The following is an 18289-nucleotide window of genomic DNA, read 5'->3' as shown; positions in this document are numbered from 1 at the left end:
TTTTTTTACTTAATTTTCACCCTGGGAAAGAACTGTCAATCTTTTGCGTATAGGTGGGGAGAGCAAAAGCTTGTGAATAAATGTGACTTTTCTTAGGCAGCCATGACTTTTCCTGGGCTGCAATGCTGATAATGACAGGTTCCCTTTAAGTGGATACTCTCAGGCAGCTCAGGAGCTAATTATGTCCAGTTGGAAAGACCACTACAGACCTCACACTGATTATACCAAACCAAAAAGTCAGGATGCGCCAAAATAGGATCTACTGAAGGTACAGTATTATGAACATCTTTTAATCAGTGCATTACGGTGTTTCATTCAGTCCCATTGCCACAACCTTATAAAAGCCAGCACCTAGCCTTGCAGTCTGCCTTTACAAATGTTTGTCAAAGAACGGCTTGCTCTAAAGAGTTCACCTAATTTAAGCGTGGCACTGTAAAAGGATGCCACTACTGCAACATGTCAGTTTGTGAAATTTCTTCCCTCCTAGATATTGCACAATTAGCTGTCAGTGGTATTATTGCAAAGTGGAAGTGTTTAGGCAACTCAGCCACGAAATAGCAGATGACATAAGGTGACAGAGTGAAGTCGCCTTGTGGTGATGCGCAAAGTGCATGAAAATCTTCAATGAGCTGCTGACTCAGTATTACATCAGCACATAAACTGCACTGGGAGTTTAATGGCATAGGTTTGCATGGCCAAGTAACTGCATGCAAGCCTTACATCACAAAGCAGAATGTGAAATGATAGATGGAGTGGTGTAAAGCATAGTGCCACTGGACTCTTGAGAAGTGGAATTGTGTTCTGTGGAGTGAATCATGCATCTACAGTATATTTGTCAGGCTGATGAAAAAGTCTGGGGTTGGCAGATGCCAGGAAAAAGTAATCTTGCATTGGGGTTGTTCTTCAGGGGACTTTTTGGGGAAAGCGGTTTTCTGTTCCAGAGTGACTTTGCCCCACTGCACAAACAAAGGTCCATAAAGGCATGGTTAAATGAGTGTGGGGTGGAAGAAGTTAACTGGACCACACAAAACCCTGACCTCAACCTCATCTAACACTATTGGGATAAACTACAATGTTCTGGATGATTGGGCAAACAATCCTATAGACACACTCCGAAGTCTTGTAGGAAGCCTTCCCAGAAGAGTGGAAGCTGATACAAAGGGGGAACCAACTCCATATTAATGCCTATGTATTTGGAATGAAATGTCATGAAATCTCCTGTAGGTGTAATGTAAAGGAGTCCCAATACTTTTGTCCATATAGTGTACATTATGTGTGAACAGCTGGGCTACATTGGGATGTCTCCTGCATTTTCCCTTTCCCTCAAGCGTCTTTGTTCTTAAAACTGAGATGTATATAACGTTAAAGTGACAAGCTGTTATAAGCTTCGAATCTCATTTGTAAAATGTTAATGTCATATGAATCTTCACATGAACACACGGTTTGCTTTTTATAGCATACTTATGGGGGTGGTTAAAAAGTAGTGATTAGTTAGAATGTTTTATGCTAGTTTAATGGCTGTTTTTCATGTTGTCGAGGTTCAGAGCTAAACCTGGACATAAGCTCCCCTTCACTTATTTGGCCTGTATGAGTGGAGCATTTCTAGCTCTGATGCTTTCTCTTGTCCTGCAGGACAAGGGCTGTTTGTTTACTGAGGTGACGTACCTGGCTTCTTCTCAGTATGCTAGGCGGGGGTTTCCGCCTTACAGTGATCGAGGTGATGTAATCGGCACTAATGGGCGGTCTTTATCGCTGCCCTCGCCTTTGCGCCGGTGACATCACCGGGCTCACAACTGGACAGAAGCCTCCGCATAGCATACCTATGAGAAACCCGGCACGTCACCGGTAGTGAAGAAAAAGCCCTTGCCCTGCGCAATGCAGTGTAGGGAATGGATTGAGCAACGGAGCAAGGAATGCTCCGATGCTCCACTCATACAGGCTAAATGAGTGAGGGGGAGTTTAAAGAAGAACTCCCACATCAGCTGTGCACTCGATTACTGTCAAAGATCTTCAAGGTGATAAGGGCTTGCTTCCCCTGAATGATTTATCTCACATCCTCCCGAATACACCAGGTAGATGGTTTATTTATTTTCAGTTAAGAAATTTCATATGGTCCTTGACGCCTGGGTCTCAGTCTAATATACGACTGACCTCATTTGAGAACTTATGTGTCTCTGAGTTAGCTCCAGGTCATGCGGTTTCCTTGATTTACAGTATGATTAATGATGGAGAGACGGATAATAAAACTCATGGGATACATTCCCAGGGAATAAAATTGGTTAGGGCTTGGGAAAAAGAGTTGAGAGTTATTATTTCCCCAGATCAATGGAAAAGATCTTTACTATTCACACATAAGTCCTCCACTTCAATTGGCCTCCAAGAGCTTAATTACAAAATCTGGACCAGGTGGTATAGGACTCCGGTAAAACTACATATGTAAATTCTATCCATCGGTAGCAGATGTCTGCTGGAGTTGCCAAGCGGATACTGGCACAATGGCTCATATATGGTGGGATTGCCCTGGAGTAGCCCCTTTGTGGAAAGATGTTTTCTCTATATAACCATCCTTACCGGACTACTATATCGCCGTCTCCTCTGATAGCACTGCTGTCTATTTTTCGAGGGCGAATAAAGCATGTTAGGAAAGGTATCTTAAGATTTTTTTGTACTTGCCATGAGGCAGATTATTCCCCGTAGGTGGAAGTCAACAGAGAGCCTGCAGAGGATTACCTGGGCAACTGCTCTGGATGCACTGGCACGCCTAGAGGAGTTAAGTGCTGATTCAAGTTTATCCGGCCCAGTCTATTACAGTAACTTGGGAGTCTTGGCTCCAGTTCCGTTCCTCCCCGCGCTTCTCGGCTTTGTTGAGTGATGGCTCTCTTTCACGACCTTTAAGTTCTTCTGATATTATTAGCCTAGATATGGTATATCTTGTCTCCATGTATTCTCCCGATATCCGTGTTCCTTACCTAATGTCTCTGTCTTGTCTCCCCTTCAATCCTTCTTCATGTTTCCTTACCTCTACATTTTCGTTATTTGTTTATTTTTATTTTTTTAGTTCTCCTTATTATATCTGTAAAGAATAAATCAAGGCAACTGGACTTACAGTAAGTCCAGTTGCCTTGATTTATTCTTTACAGATATACCATGACCTGGATAAATGAGAACCTTCACAGACATATTCTCCTTATGAAACATTTGAAGATATGAATATAATAAGTGGATACTAATCAGCATTACTAGTGTCTTTTATCTTTGGATAGATTACATTTTTTTCATGTGTTTTTCACAATTACCTCTTACAACGCTTGGTAATTATTATTGCTAATCTGCTTGGATAAATCAATAAAAACTGATTGAACCATAAAGAAGAACTTCCGCAAAAAACATTATTCTCTGACCTGCTAAAAAAGGTACATGAGTACCAGTGTCAGGCAGCTGCTGCCAAGGCCAATAAGATAATGGGTTGCATCAAAAGGGGCATAGATGCCCGTGATGAGAACATAGTCCTACCACTTTACAAATCACTAGTCAGACCACACATGGAGTACTTTGTACAGTTCTGGGCTCCTGTGAACAAGGCACACATAGAAGAGCTAGAGAGGGTTCAGAGGAGGGCAACTAAAGTAATAATTGGAATGGGTGTACTACAGTACCCTGAAAGATTATCAAAATTAGGGTTATTCACTTTAGAAAAAAGACGACTAAGGGGAGATCTAATAACTATATCAGGGGTCAGGCCCTATTCAAGGGCTTAGAAACGAGCGATCCCATTGAATTAAATGGGACGGCTTGTATATACACCTGCTCACTACTGCAATGTCGACGGCGAGCAGGTATACAAAGAAGAGAAGGCCGCTCTCTCTTCAAACAGCCGATTGGCGGAAAACCCCTTCAATTTTATTAAAAGGGATACAAGAGGAAATATAGAGAATCTACGAACTAGTTGTTATGACTTACCATTTCAATACTTTTTTTTAAGTGTGATTCGATTTCCTCCATTTGTAGTATATCACCAGTTAATGGGCAACGAAATATAATATTATACATAGAATCCTTTTCAGTTCCAGCTTCCTGTCAAAAGATTTGGTGAAAATATCTTCATTAACATCTTGAAGCAACAGCCAGTTTGAAAATCTTTATTTATAACATTTTTCCGCATAAAGACATACAATGTTCAAATAAGTACATCAGATATTAAAGACGACAAATTCAACATTGTTACATCAATTTGATCTTCATACAACAGCCAGTTTGGACCAAATACTGGAGCCCCTTTTTTAAAATCTGACATGTGTCAGTTTATCGGGTATTAACTTTGGAATGCTTTTACTTCATTCCCAATAATTTATATTTGCGTCATTTTGTAAATGTTATTTTATTTTTTCAGGAAATTAAAAGGCTTAGAAGTTTAGAAGCAAATTTAATTTATTTTAATACAATTGCCAAAACCCACCATAAGGACCAGTTCAGTTATGATGTCACTTTGTGGGGCTTACATAGAAGAAACCACCCATAGATGACCCATTTTAGAAACTACACCCCTCAAGTTATTAAAGACTGATTTTACCAACTTTGTTAACTCTTTAAGTGTTCCACAAGAATTAAAGCAAAATGGAGGGGAAATTTTAACCACCTCAGCTCCCCTAGCTTAAACCCCCTTAATGACCAGACCACTTTTTACAATTCTGCACTACAATACTTTCACGGTTTATTGCTCGGTCATACAACTTACCACCCAAATGAATTTTACCTCCTTTTCTTCTCACTAATAGAGCTTTCATTTGGTGGTATTTCATTGCTGCTGACATTTTTACTTTTTTTGTTATTAATCGAAATTTTTGCAAAAAAATGACATTTTTCACTTTCAGTTGTAAATTTAAAAAAAAAAAAAAACTACATTTCTATATAAATTTTTCTCAAAATTTATTGTTCTACATGTCTTTGATAAAAAAAAAGTTTGGGTAAAAAAAAAAATGGTTTGGGTAAAAGTTATAGCGTTTACAAACTATGGTACAAAAATGTGAATTTCCGCATTTTGAAGCAACACTGACTTTCTGAGCACCTGTCATGTTTCCTGAGGTTCTACAATGGCCAGACAGTACAAAGACCCCACAAATGACCCCATTTCGGAAAGTAGACACCCTAAGGTATTCACTGATGGGCATAGTCAGTTCATAGAACTTTTTATTTTTTGTCACAAGTTAGCGGAAAATGATGATTTTTCTTTTTATTTTTTTCTTACAAAGTCTCATATTCCACTAACTTGTGACAAAAAATTAAAACTTCCATGAACTCACTATGCCCTTCACGAAATACCTTGGGGTGTCTTCTTTCCAAAATGGGGTCACTTGTGGGGTAGTTATACTGCCCTGGCATTTTAGGGGCCCTAATGCGTGAGAAGAAGTCTGGAATCCAAATGTGTAAAAAATGCCCTGTAAAATCCTAAAAGTACTCATTGGAATTTGGGCCCCTTTGCCCACCTAGGCTGCAAAAAAGTGTCACACATGTGGTATCGCCGTACTCAGGAGAAGTAGGGCAATGTGTTTTGGGGTGTCATTTTACATATACAAATGCTGGGTGAGAGATATATCTCTCTAAAAGTCAACTTTTCCCATTTTTTCAAAGTTGTCATTATAGAGAGATATTTCTCTCACCCAGCATAGGTATATGTAAAATGACACCCCAAAACACATTGCCCAACTTCTCCTGAGTACAGCGATACCACATGTGTGACACTTTTTTGCAGCCTAGGTGCGCAAAGGGGCCCAAATTCCAATGAGTATCTTTTAGGGCATTTGGATTCCAGACTTCTTCTCACGCTTTAGGGCCCCTAAAATGCCAGGGCAGTATAAATACCCCACATGTGACCCTATTTTGGAAAGAAGACACCCCAAGGTATTCCGTGAGGCGCATGGCGAGTTCATATAAGTTTTTTTTTTTTGGCACAAGTTAGCAGAAATTGTTTTTATCCAGGACGTCCTCCATGACAGCACCCATGGAGAATGTCCTTATTGGCTTCTGTAGGGACAGGAAAAAAGACAGTTTGAAAGGCCCCTCCCCACCCCCTCTCTCCAGTGTTCTTCCTGTCTCTACTGGGATAGGGGGAGTGAGACAGCTCTCTCCTAGCATGTTAGGTAGGGAATGGGGCGAGTCTGGTCGGGGGGTGCTTATTTCTCCTCTTCAGTCTCCTGCAGCCCCTTAACCAGCATCCCTCTGGGAAGTGGTCCCCTGGTTGAGTCCCCGATACCCCTTTTTGAGCTTGGCCGCAGGAATCGGGGACGCCGTAGTCGCTTCTCCCTTCCGGAGCTCTGGGCTCGGCACCGGCTCCTGCGCTCCCCTGCGCACGCTAGGTGGATTACCGAGCGCTCCCACGTGACCGGAACACGCGGCACCGGAAGTGTCATGGCGGCGCGCACGGTCATACAACTTACCACCCAAATGAATTTTACCTCCTTTTCTTCTGACTAATAGAGCTTTCATTTGGTGGTATTTCATTGCTGCTGACATTTTTACTTTTTTTGATATTAATCAAAATTGAACAAAATTTTTACAAAAAAATGTAATTTTTCACTTTCTGTTGTAAAATTTTTCAAATAAAACTACATTTCTATATAAATTTTTTCAAAATTTATTGTTCTACATGTCTGATAAAAAAGAAATGCAATAAGTGTATACTTATTGGTTTGGGTAAAAGTTATAGCGTTTACAAACTATGGTGCAAAAATGTGAATTTACGCACTTTGACTTTCTGAGCACCTGTCATGTTTCCTGAGGTTCTACAATGCCCAGACAGTAGAAACACCCCACAAATGACCCCATTTCGGAAAGTAGACACCCGAAGGTATTCACTGATGGGCATAGTGAGTTCATGGAAGTTTTTATTTTTTGTCACAAGTTAGCGGAAAATGATTATTATTATTTTTTTTTCTTACAAAGTCTCATATTCCACTAACTTGTGACAAAAAATAACATTTTACATGAACTCACCATACCCCTCACAGAATACCTTGGGGTGTCTTCTTTCTAAAATGGGGTAACTTGTGGGGTATTTATACTGCCCTTGCATTTTAGGGGCCCTAAAGTGTGAGAAGTAGTTTGGAATCCAAATGCCTAAAAATGCCCTGTGAAATCCTAAAAGTACTCATTGGAATTTGGGCCCCTTTGCGCACCTAGGCTGCAAAAAAGTGTCACACATGTGGTATCGCCGTACTCAGGAGAAGTAGGGCAATGTGTTTTGGGGTGTATTTTTACATATACCCATACTGTGTGAGATAAATATCTCTGTAAAAGACAACTTTTCCCATTTTTTTATACAAAGTTGTCATTTTACTGAGATATTTCTCTCACCCAGCATGGGTATATGTAAAAATACACCCCAAAACACATTGCCCTACTCCTGAGTACGGCGATACCACGTGTGACACTTTTTTGCAGCCTAGGTGCGCAAAGGGGCCCAAATTCCAATGAGTACTTTAAGGATTTCACAGGGCATTTTTTACGTATTTGGATTCCAAACTACTTCTCACACTTTAGGGCCCCTAAAATACCCCACAAGTGACCCCATTTTGGAAAGAAGACACCCCAAGGTATTCAGTGAGGGGCATGGCGAGTTCCTAGAATATTTTATTTTGGGCACAAGTTAGTGGAAAATTATTTTTTTTTTTTCTCTCTCTTACAAAGTCTCATATTCCACTAACTTGTGACAAAAAATAAAATTTTACATGAACTCGCCATGCCCCTCACGAAATACCTTGGGGTGTCTTCTTTCCAAAATGGGGTCACATGTGGGGTATTTATACTGCCTTGGCATTTTAAGGGCCCTAAAGCGTGAGAAGAAGTCTGGAATATAAATGTCTAAAAAATTTAACGCATTTGGATTTCGTGAGGTGTATGGTGAGTTCATGTGAGATTTAATTTTTTGTCACAAGTTAGTGGAATATGAGACTTTGTAAGAAAAAAAAAATCCATTTCCGCTAACTTGTGCCAAAAAAAAAAAAATCTTCTATGAACTCGCCATGCCCCTCAAAAGTGATCTTTATAGCGCCGCAGCGATTTTACGGTGTTTTTGCAGTGATCAGAAAAAAAAACATTCTGTCACTGCGGTGGGGCGGATTGAACGCAAGTGTGTGCACAAGATCAGGCCTGATCGGGCAAACACTGCGTTTTTTGTAGAGCCTATACAACATGTCCTATTCTTGTCCGCAAGGCATTTTCTATATAGTTCTGGCAATGTGCGGATCCGCAAAATGCGCAAAGCACATTGCCGATGTCCGTGTTTTGCGGATTCGCGGTGTCCGTGTTTTGCGGATCCGCAAAACACATACGGACGTCTGGATGGAGCCTTACAGGAGGGTGATCAATGACAGGGGCGTGATCAGGGAGTCTATATGGGGTGATCAGGGGTTAATAAGTGACAGGGGGGGTGTAGTGTAGTGTGGTGCTTGGTGCTACTTACAGAGCTGCCTGTGTCCTCTGGTGGTCGATCCAAGCAAAAGGGACCACCAGAGGACCAGGTAGCAGGTATATCAGACGCTGTTAACAAAAAATCGCATCTACAGCCTGCCAGAGAATGATCGCCGCTGGCAGACTGTAGATGAACTCGTTTACCTTCCGATCCTGTGAACGCGCGCTCCTGTGTGTGCGCGTTTACAGGAAATCTTGCGTCTCGCGAGATGACGCGCCGATGTGTCCAGGAGGAATAAGCCGGCCGCCCGAAGGACGCATCCCTGCGTTAGGCGGTCGGGAGGTGGTTAAAATTAAAAAAAATTGTGTGAAGATTTTCCATGAAAAGTTACTATATAGACATAAGACAAGTGGTCTGCATTTAGGTCAGAATTAGGGAAAGGGGCCCTGGTGTCCTGGGCCAACCACAGCATGCCTTTCTGATTGTCACATATGTAGGGCAAGGGGAGGTACATAGAATAACAACAGAAGGAAAATGACCAGAAAATAGGCCTCACGGCTAGGGAAAGGGAAAAGGTCACCACCTAGGAGACCCTAAACCTAGCCCTGACTCCTGTCAGTATGAATAGACCCTGAAGGTTGGAATATACATACACCGTAAACCTAGGCCCTAGTAACCCTGAATAGCCTTAGGAGTAGTGACAGGGTCTGAGACCACTGGTTCCTTCCCAGATAAATGAACCAGCGTCTCATTGAGGCCTAGTAAACAAAGAGCAAATAGGAACAACAAAATACAAAAGGGAAGTACACTTATCTTCAATAGAAAATGGATGAGCAGGAACTCAGATGTGGACCACACACCAGCTCTTCCAACTCCAGATAATATCAACCGCATGGTATGAAGTGTGAGTCCAGACTAAATAGAGGAGCAGTAATGACCACAAGATACACCTGAGACAAGAGGTGTGGTCATTACCAACAACAACAATGCAACAAGTGAAAACAGATAGGCTGTCAGATAACCTAATGTGCAGCCAGTCTCTCAGATCTTCTAACCTCTGTCACAGGAGGGACCGTGACACTGATGCAACACAATCAGCCAGCACTGACACACAAGCCTTTACTTTGTATAATCTTCCTACAGCATGCAGACAAAGTAAGTTATATGGGTACCAAATCATATGCCAATTAAATTGGAGAATACAAAAATGTCACCATCCATCTGTCCCTGCATATTGTAAAAACTTTAATGGGGGGAATTTATCATCCGAGAGATTTTTAAAGCCAGTTTTGCAGGAGTATGCACTGCCATAATTCATTAAATGTAATTTTGGCGCAATTTACAATAATGTCTAGGGGCCAAAGTGTATACTGTATGGGAATTTACTCTTATTAACTGCATATATTTCTTAGGCTACTTTCACATTAGCGTTTTCAATTCTGCTATTGAGATCCATCATAGGATCTCAATAGTGGAAGAAAACGTTTCAGTTTTGTCCCCATTCATTGTCAATGGGGACAAAACTGAACTGAACAATATGGAATGCACCAAACTGCATTCTGTTCCATTTGGTTGCGTCCTCATCGCGGACAGAAAAACGCTGCAACTAGCGTTTTTCTGTCCGCGATGTGGTGCGGAGCAAGACGGATCAGTCCTGACACACAATGTAAGTCAATGGGGATAGATCCGTTTTTCTCTGACACAATAGAAAACTGATCCGTCCCCTATTGACTTTCAATGGTGTTCATTGAAAGTCATATCATGGCTATAGAAGACATAATACAACCGGAATCGTTCATGGCGGATGCATGCGGTTGTATTATTGTAATGGAACCGTTTTTGCAAATCTATGACAGATCCACAAAAAACGCTAATGTTAAAGTAGCCTTACATGAGTTTATAGCATTTTATTTTTCCAGCCAAGGGCATGCAGAATGTAATACACAATGACTGTAAACAGAACCTATCACCATAAAAATGTAGCAATCTGTAAGTAGCATGTCATAGAGCAGGAAAGGATAAGCAGATTGATATTGTCACTGCCTGCCCTGTGAGAGGTCTGAGAAGATCAGATAGACTTGCAGCACGTGAGTCTATCTGACAGGTCTTTCTGTTTTTCCTTGCTGTCTGTTGTGGGCAGGATCTCACCTCTCCACAGGTTCTGCTCATTTGCTGTTTAGTGGCTCTATTTTAGCCCGCCTCTCACTGCAAACCTTGCAGTTGTTATTTCCTTCTGGAGTTCTAAGAGGTTCTCCTGCTTCTTACTCATCTCAAGCTAAGTCCTCCTGTTTCTACTTTGTGTGTGTTGTGTCTAGGTCTCAGGGAGTTGCTGGTCCCTTCACGGTGGAAGGTCCCGGCAGTCTCATCCCTGCTTCCTAATTTATGGCTTGTGACAGTTTCAGCAGGTCTTAGGTTCCAGGGTATAAGTTCTTCCACCATTAGGATTTGCTCATACTGTCAGCAGTCAGGGAGAGCCTCAGGGATAACTAGGAGGTTGCCATTCCCTTCCTCCCTAGCTTTTGGCCTAGTCTGTGTTACTGTTGTAGTTTGTTTATTTGGTGTTCTTCCTTTCCCCAATTACCGTGACAGATATATAGCTTTGTTAGAAAAGTTGACTATATCTTGTGCGGTCTACACCCACCATTGTCTCACGTTACCCAGTGGGCACTGCCATCGGAGCACTCAATAGGCCTCTTCAGTTTTTTTGCCAGTGGTTTGTGCCTGCCGGCTTCCTGCTGCTTTTTCCCGACAGGCTGCCATAGTAGCGCTGCTCTGGTTTCCTGCATGGAGGCTAAGGCCTGCTTCTCTGCACACGCCCTTCCTCTTGCTCATAAACAGTCAGCACACAGAGACACTAGTGTTCCCCAGCCAATGGCTAACCACCTAAGGGTATTATAGGTGCCTTCCCCTGTGGGAAGATGCCTGAGCATTAGCTTATAATTGTCTTTTCCTGCAAAGAAGCACTATTTGTCTTGTTTGCTCTCCAATGTACCGACTTCTGCTTTGTCTCTGGATTTGACCCTTTGCTGCCTGATCTGTATATTGACCATCAGCTGCCTGCTCTAAGCCTTGGAATGACTCTGGATTTCACAAGCTCTGCCTGCCCTGACCCAAACGTGTCCATGACTACGGTTTTGTCTGACCCCTGGGTATTTTATACTAGAGTTTCTAGTCTAGACCACAAATGGTCAGCAGTCTACTGAGAAGTGACTACTCCAAGAGCCTGGTGGTTCCCTTTCAGTGAAGTCCAGATCCCTGTATTAGTGCTAAAGTGTGTAGACCAGCGGAGCTACTAAGCTCAGTTCCTCCTGCTCTTTTATTTGCTACCTGTAAAATTGACAGGTTTGATTTAAACAGCAGCAGTTAGAATATACAGGCTAGAGTTTAGCTCTTGGTATAATATTTAATTTCCTGATGCAGTGATTTTCCGTTTTTGTTTTTCGCTCCCTGCTTTCCCAGAGCCATATCTTTTTTTATTTTTCCAATCATATATCCATATCAGGGCTTGTTTTTTGCAGGACAAGTTGTACTTTCTAATGTCACTATTTAATATAACATAGGATGTAGTGGGAAGTGGGAAAAAAAATCCAAATGGGGAGGAATTTGGAAAAACCACATATGTATAGTTTTTCTTGTCTTTTAATACTGAAAAAAAAAAACTGTCTACGGAGATGTGTGGGGGCTAATTTTTTGCGGGACAATCTGTAGTTTTGCATACCACCATTTTGGGGGGTGTATAACTTTTTGATAATTTTCTTAAATTTTTTTGGGAGATAAAGTGATAAAAACAGGAATGGGCCATAATTTTAGTGCTATGTTCCAGTTTAGTGCTGCCATCTGCTGGCCTGAATTGGGATATACCAGGGATGCCCAACCTGAGGCCCTCCAGCTGTTGCAAAACTACAACTCCCAGCATGCCCAGACAGCCTACAGCTATCAGCCTACAGCAGGGCATGTTGGGAGTTGTAGTTTTACAACAGCTGGAGGGCCGCAGGTTGAGCATCCCTGGGATATACTAATAATGAACATGGAAGGCTAGTAAGGCTCCGGCTCATTATTAGAACAGGACACTTTCGCCGATCTCCACCGGGGAAAAGCAAGTCTGACCTGGAAGCTTTTAGCCCTCTAGGACATCATGGTCACATTTAAGCATGGCGTTTGAGGGGTTAACTCCTTAAGGACACAGCCTTATTTCACCTCAAGGACCAGGCCATTTTTTGCAAATCTGACCAGTGTCACTTTAAGTGGTGATAACTTTAAAACGCTTTTACTTATCCAGGCCATTCTGAGATTGTTTTTTCGTCACATATTGTACTTCATGACACTGGTAAAATGAAGTCCAAAAAATTAATTTTTATTTATAAAAAAATACCAAATTTGCCAAAAATTGGCAAATTTCCAAGTTTCAATTTCTCTACTTCTATAATACATAGTAATACCTACAAAAATAGTTATTACTTTACATTACCCATAAGTCGACTTCATGTTTGGATCATTTTGGGAACAACATTTTATTTTTGGGGGACGTTAAAAGGCTTAGAAATTTAGAAGCAAATCTTGAAATTTCTCAGAAATTTTCAAAAACCAACTTTTTAAGGACCAGTTCAGGTCTGAAGTCACTTTGTGAGGCTTACATAATAGAAACCACCCAAAAATGACCCCATTCTAGAAACTTCACCCCTCAAGGTATTCAAAACTGATTTTACAAACGTCAACCCTTTAGGTTTTCCACAAGAATGAATGGAAAATAGAGATACAATTTCAAAATTTCACTTTTTTGGCAGATTTTCAATTTTTATATTTTTTTTCCAGTTACAAAGCAAGGGTTAACAGCCAAACAAAACTCAATATTTATGGCCCTGATTCTGTAGTTTGCAGAAACACCCCATATGTGGTCGTAAACTGCTGTACGGGCATACGGTAGGGCGCAGAAGGAAAGGAATGCCATATGGTTTTTGGAAGGAAGATTTTGCTGGACTGTTTTTTTTTTTACACCATGTTGTCACCGCCAGTTCTGTCAGAAGATCTGGCAGACGTTTTTCTCTACCTCTTGTATGATGTTCTTTGTTTTGGTTTCACTTTCTCATCTCCTTTCCTTCTGCCAGGTGTCACTTATTTCGACTAATCGTCTTCCTTTATAATCCCTCCCATACTGCCTCACTTTGCGGATTATACTACTTCCTGGATGAGGTGTTCACTGCTGGAGGCTGCTTCTGCTGTTTGTACAGATAAGTCTTTTACTTTATTGTGTTTCCTTGCTGGTTTGATTCTAGGTGACCCTGACTCCGTCCGTATTAAGTGCAGGGAGCCGGTGGTCGTGTCCCCTCACTATTATAGGGTATTCAGGTGTCACACAGTATTAGGTACGTGGGCATGCAATCGTCTACCATACAGACCCTTGCATGTGCATAGCAGTCAGGAAGAGCTCTAAGGCCCCTTTCACATGGGCGTGTATTCCGCGCGGGTGCAATGCGTGTATTGAACGCATTGCACCCGCACGGAATCCTGACCCATTCATTTCTATGGGGCTGTGCACACGAGCGGTGATTTTCACGCATCACTTGTGCGTTGTGTGAAAATCGCAGCATGCTCCTCTTTGTGCGTTTTTCACGTAACGCAGGCCCCATAGAAATGAATGGGGTTGCGTGAAAATCGCAAGCATCCGCAAGCAAGTGCGGATGCGGTGCGATTTTCACGCACGGTGGCTAGGTGGCGATCGGGATGGGGACCCGATCATTATTATTTTCCCTTATAACATGGTTATAAGGGAAAATAATAGCATTCTGAATAGAGAATGCATAGTACAATAGGGCTAGAGGGGTTAACCCCTTAGGGACACAGCCTTATTTCACCTCAAGGACCAGGCCATTTTTTGCAAATCTGACCAGTGTCACTTTAAGTGGAGATAACTTTAAAACGCTTTGACATATCCAGGCCAGGTTTTTTCGTCACATATTGTACTTCATGACACTGGTAAAATGAAGTCCAAAAAATTCATTTTTTTTATAAAAAAAATACCAAATTTACCAAAAATTTGTAAAAAATTGCAAATTTCCAAGTTTCAATTTCTCTACTCCTATAATACATAGTAATACCTAAAAAAATAGTTATTAATTTACATTCCCCATATGTCTACTTCATGTTTGGATCAATTTGGGAATGATATTTTATTTTTGGGGGATGTTACAAGGCTTAGAAGTTTAGAAGCAAATCTTGAAATTTCTCAGAAACTTTCAAAAACCCACTTTTTAGGGACCAGTTCAGTTCTGAAGTCACTTTGTGAGGCTTACATAATAGCCACCCAAAAATGACCCCATTCTATAAACTACACCCCTCAAGGTATTCAAAACTGATTTTACAAATGTTGTTAACCCTTTAGGTGTTGCACAAGAGTTAATGGCAAATGGTGATAAAATTTCAGAATTTTTATTTTTGGGCAAATTTTCAATTTTAATCCATTTTTTCCTGTAACAAAGCAAGGGTTAACAGCCAAACAAAACTCAATATTTATGGCTCTGATTCTGTAGTTTACAGAAACACCCCATATGTGGTCGTAAACCGCTGTACGGGCACACAGCAGGGTGCAGAAGGAAAGGAATGCCATACGGTTTTGGAAGGCAGATTTTGCTGGACCGGTTTTTTTGACACCATGTCCCATTTGAAGCTCCCCTGATGCACCCCTAGAGTAGAAACTCCAAAAAAGTGACCCCATTTTAGAAACTACGGGATAGGGTGGCAGTATTGTTGGTACTAGTTTAGGGTACATATGATTTTTGGTTGCTCTATATTACACTTTTTGTGAGGCAAGGTAACAAGAAATAGCTATTTTGGCACCGTTTTTATTTTTTGTTATTTACAACATTCATCTGCCAGGTTAGATCATGTGATATTTTTATAGACCACGTTGTCACGGATGCGGTGATACCTAATATATGTATAACATTTTTTTGATTTATGTAAGTTTTACACAATGATTTCATTTTTGAAACAAAAAAAAATCATGTTTTAGTGTCTCCATAGTCTGAGAGCCATAGTTTTTTCAGTTTTTGGGCAAATATCTTGGGTAGGGTATGATTTTTGCAGGATGAGATGACGGTTTGATTGGCACTAGTTTGGGGTGCATGTGACTTTTTCATCGCTTGCGATTACACTTTTTGTGATGTAAGGTGACAAAAAAAAGCTTTTTTTACACCGTTTTTTGTTTGTTTATTTTTACGGTATTCACCTGAGGGGTTAGATCATGTAATATTTTTATAGAGCAGGTTGTCACGGACGCGGCGATACATTAAAAAAAATAGTATACATATTAGGTATCGCCGCGTCCGTGACAACCTGCTCTATAAAAATATTACATGATCTAACCCCTCAGGTGAACACCGTAAAAATAAACAAACAAAAAACGGTGTAAAAAAAGCTTTTTTTTGTCACCTTACAACCCAAAAAGTGTAATAGCAAGCGATGAAAAAGTCACACGCACCCCAAACTAGTGCCAATCAAACCGTCATCTCATCCTGCAAAAACCATACACTACCAAAGATATTTGCCCAAAAACTGAAAAAACTATGGCTCTCAGACTATGGAGACACTAAAACATGATTTTTTTTGTTTCAAAAATGAAATCATTGTGTAAAACTTACATTAAAAAAAATAGTATACATATTAGGTAAGTTTTACACAATGATTTCATTTTTTAAACAAAAAAAATCATGTTTTAGTGTCTCCATAGTGTGAGAGCCATAGTTTTTTCAGTTTTTGGGCAAATATCTTGGGTGGGGTATGATTTTTGCGGGATGAGGTGACTATTTTATTGGCACTATTTTGGGGTGCGTGTGACTTTTTGATCGCTTACTATTACACTTTTTGTGATGTAAGGTGACAGTTTTTATTTTATTTTTTTAACGGTATTCACCTGAGGGGTTAGGTCATGTGATATTTTTATAGAGTATGTTATTACGGACGCGGCGATACCCAATATGTATACTTTTTTTTATTTATGTAAGTTTTACACAATGCTTTCATTTTTGAAACAAAAAAATAATAATCTAGTTTTAGTGTCTCCATCTTCTGAGAGCCATATTTTTTTCAGTTTTTGGGCGATTATCTTAGGTAGGATCTCATTTTTTACGGGATGAGGTGACGGTTTGATTGGTACTATTTTGGCGTACATACGACTTTTTTGATCACTTTTATTACTGTCGTTACGGACGCGGTGATATCAAACATGTGTAGGGAATTTTATTTTTTTCATTTTTAATCAAAGATAAATGTGTTTTTTGATTTTTACTTTTTTTTTACTCAGACCCACTTGGTTCTTGAAGATCCAGTGGGTCTGATGTCTGTATAATACAGTACAGTACACTATATAGTGTACTGTACTGTATTTTCACTTTACAAAGTCTGATTAGACTTCTGCCTTTAGCAGAAGTCTAATCAGCACCATGGACAGCCTCTGATCAGTACCATGACGTACCGGTACGTCATGTGTCCTGAAGAGGTTAAAAAAAAAAAATTATAATAATTTAACTCACCTTAATCCACTTGTTCGCGCAGCCGGCATCTCTTCTGTCTTCTTTTGTGAAGAATAGGACCTTTGATGACGTCACTACGTTCCTATTCCTCACAGAACAAGACAGAAGAGATGCCGGCTGCGCGAACAAGTGGATTAAGGTGAGTTAAATTATTATGTTTTTTTTTTTTTTAACCTCTCCAGCCCTATTGTACTATGCATTCTGGATTCAGAATGCTATTATTTTCCCTTATAACCATGTTATAAGGGGAAATAATACAATCTACACTACAACTAACCCAAACCAGAACTTCTGTGAAGAAGTTCGAGTCTGGGTACCACAGTCCGTTTTTTATCACGCGTGCAAAACACATTGCACCCGCGCGATAAAAACTGAACATCGGAACGCAATCGCAGTCAAAACTGACTACAATTGCGTACCTACTCGCGCGGGTTTGCCGCAATGCACCGGGACGCATCAGGATCTAATCCGGACACGCTTATCTGCAAGGGGCCTTAGTGTTTTATAGGGCTCAGCTATAAGCTCCTTAGTTTGGGATCAAGCCAGGCACTCGTTTATTTATATGTTCCAGCTATCTGCTAACTTCATCCGTGACACATGTCCCATTTGAAGCCCCCCTGATGCACCCCTAGAGTAGAAACTCCCAAAAAAGTGACCCCATTTTAGCAACCAGGGGATAGGGTGGAAGTTTTGTTACTAGTTTAGGGTACATATGATTTTTAGTTGCTCTATATTATACTTTTTGTGAGGCAAGTTAACAAGAAATAGCTGTTTTGGCACCGTTTTTTTGTTTGTTATTTACAACATTCATCTGACAGGTTAGATCATGTGGTATTCTTATAAAGCAGGTTGTCATGGACGAGGCGATACCTAATATGTATACAATTTTTTTTATTTATGTAAGTTTTACACATTGATTTCATTTTTGAAACAAAAAAAAATAATGTTTTAGTGTCTCCAAAGTCTGAGAGCCATAGTTTTTTCAGTCTTTAGGCGATTATCTTAGGTAGGGTCTCATTTTTTGCGGAATGAGATGACGGTTTGATTGGCACTACTTTGGGGTGCATATGACTTTGATCGCTTGCTATAACAGTTTTTGTGATGTAAGATGACAAAAAATGGCTTTTTTTACACATTCTTTTTTTTTTTTTTACTGTGTTCACCTGAGGGGTTAGGTCATGTGATATTTTTATAGACGGTCGATACAGACGCAGCAATACCTAATATGTATAATTTTTATTTATTTATGTAAGTTTTACACAATGATTTCATTTTTGAAACAAAAAAAATCATGTTTTAGTGTCTCCATAGTCTGAGAGCCTTAGTTTTTTCAGTTTTTGGGTGATTATCTTGG

The 18289-nt window shown here is 40.4% G+C and overlaps 1 protein-coding gene across 1 annotated transcript in view; it reads right to left on the bottom strand.

Annotated features, from left to right (window-relative positions):
- The window catches only part of UBXN6 (UBX domain protein 6), a 278997-nt gene that overhangs the window by 166545 nt on the left and 94163 nt on the right, over positions 1 to 18289 (bottom strand). The window contains exon 4 of the mRNA XM_040417750.1: positions 3961 to 4074. Coding sequence (XP_040273684.1) covers positions 3961 to 4074 — 114 coding nt within the window. The remainder of the gene's footprint in view (positions 1 to 3960; positions 4075 to 18289) is intronic.

Source organism: Bufo bufo, chromosome 2 (genome assembly GCF_905171765.1).
Source record: "Bufo bufo chromosome 2, aBufBuf1.1, whole genome shotgun sequence".
Classification (NCBI taxonomy): Eukaryota; Metazoa; Chordata; class Amphibia; order Anura; family Bufonidae; genus Bufo; species Bufo bufo.
Note: the sequence above shows the minus strand (reverse complement) of the source record. Positions and strands in the feature narration are given on the sequence as shown.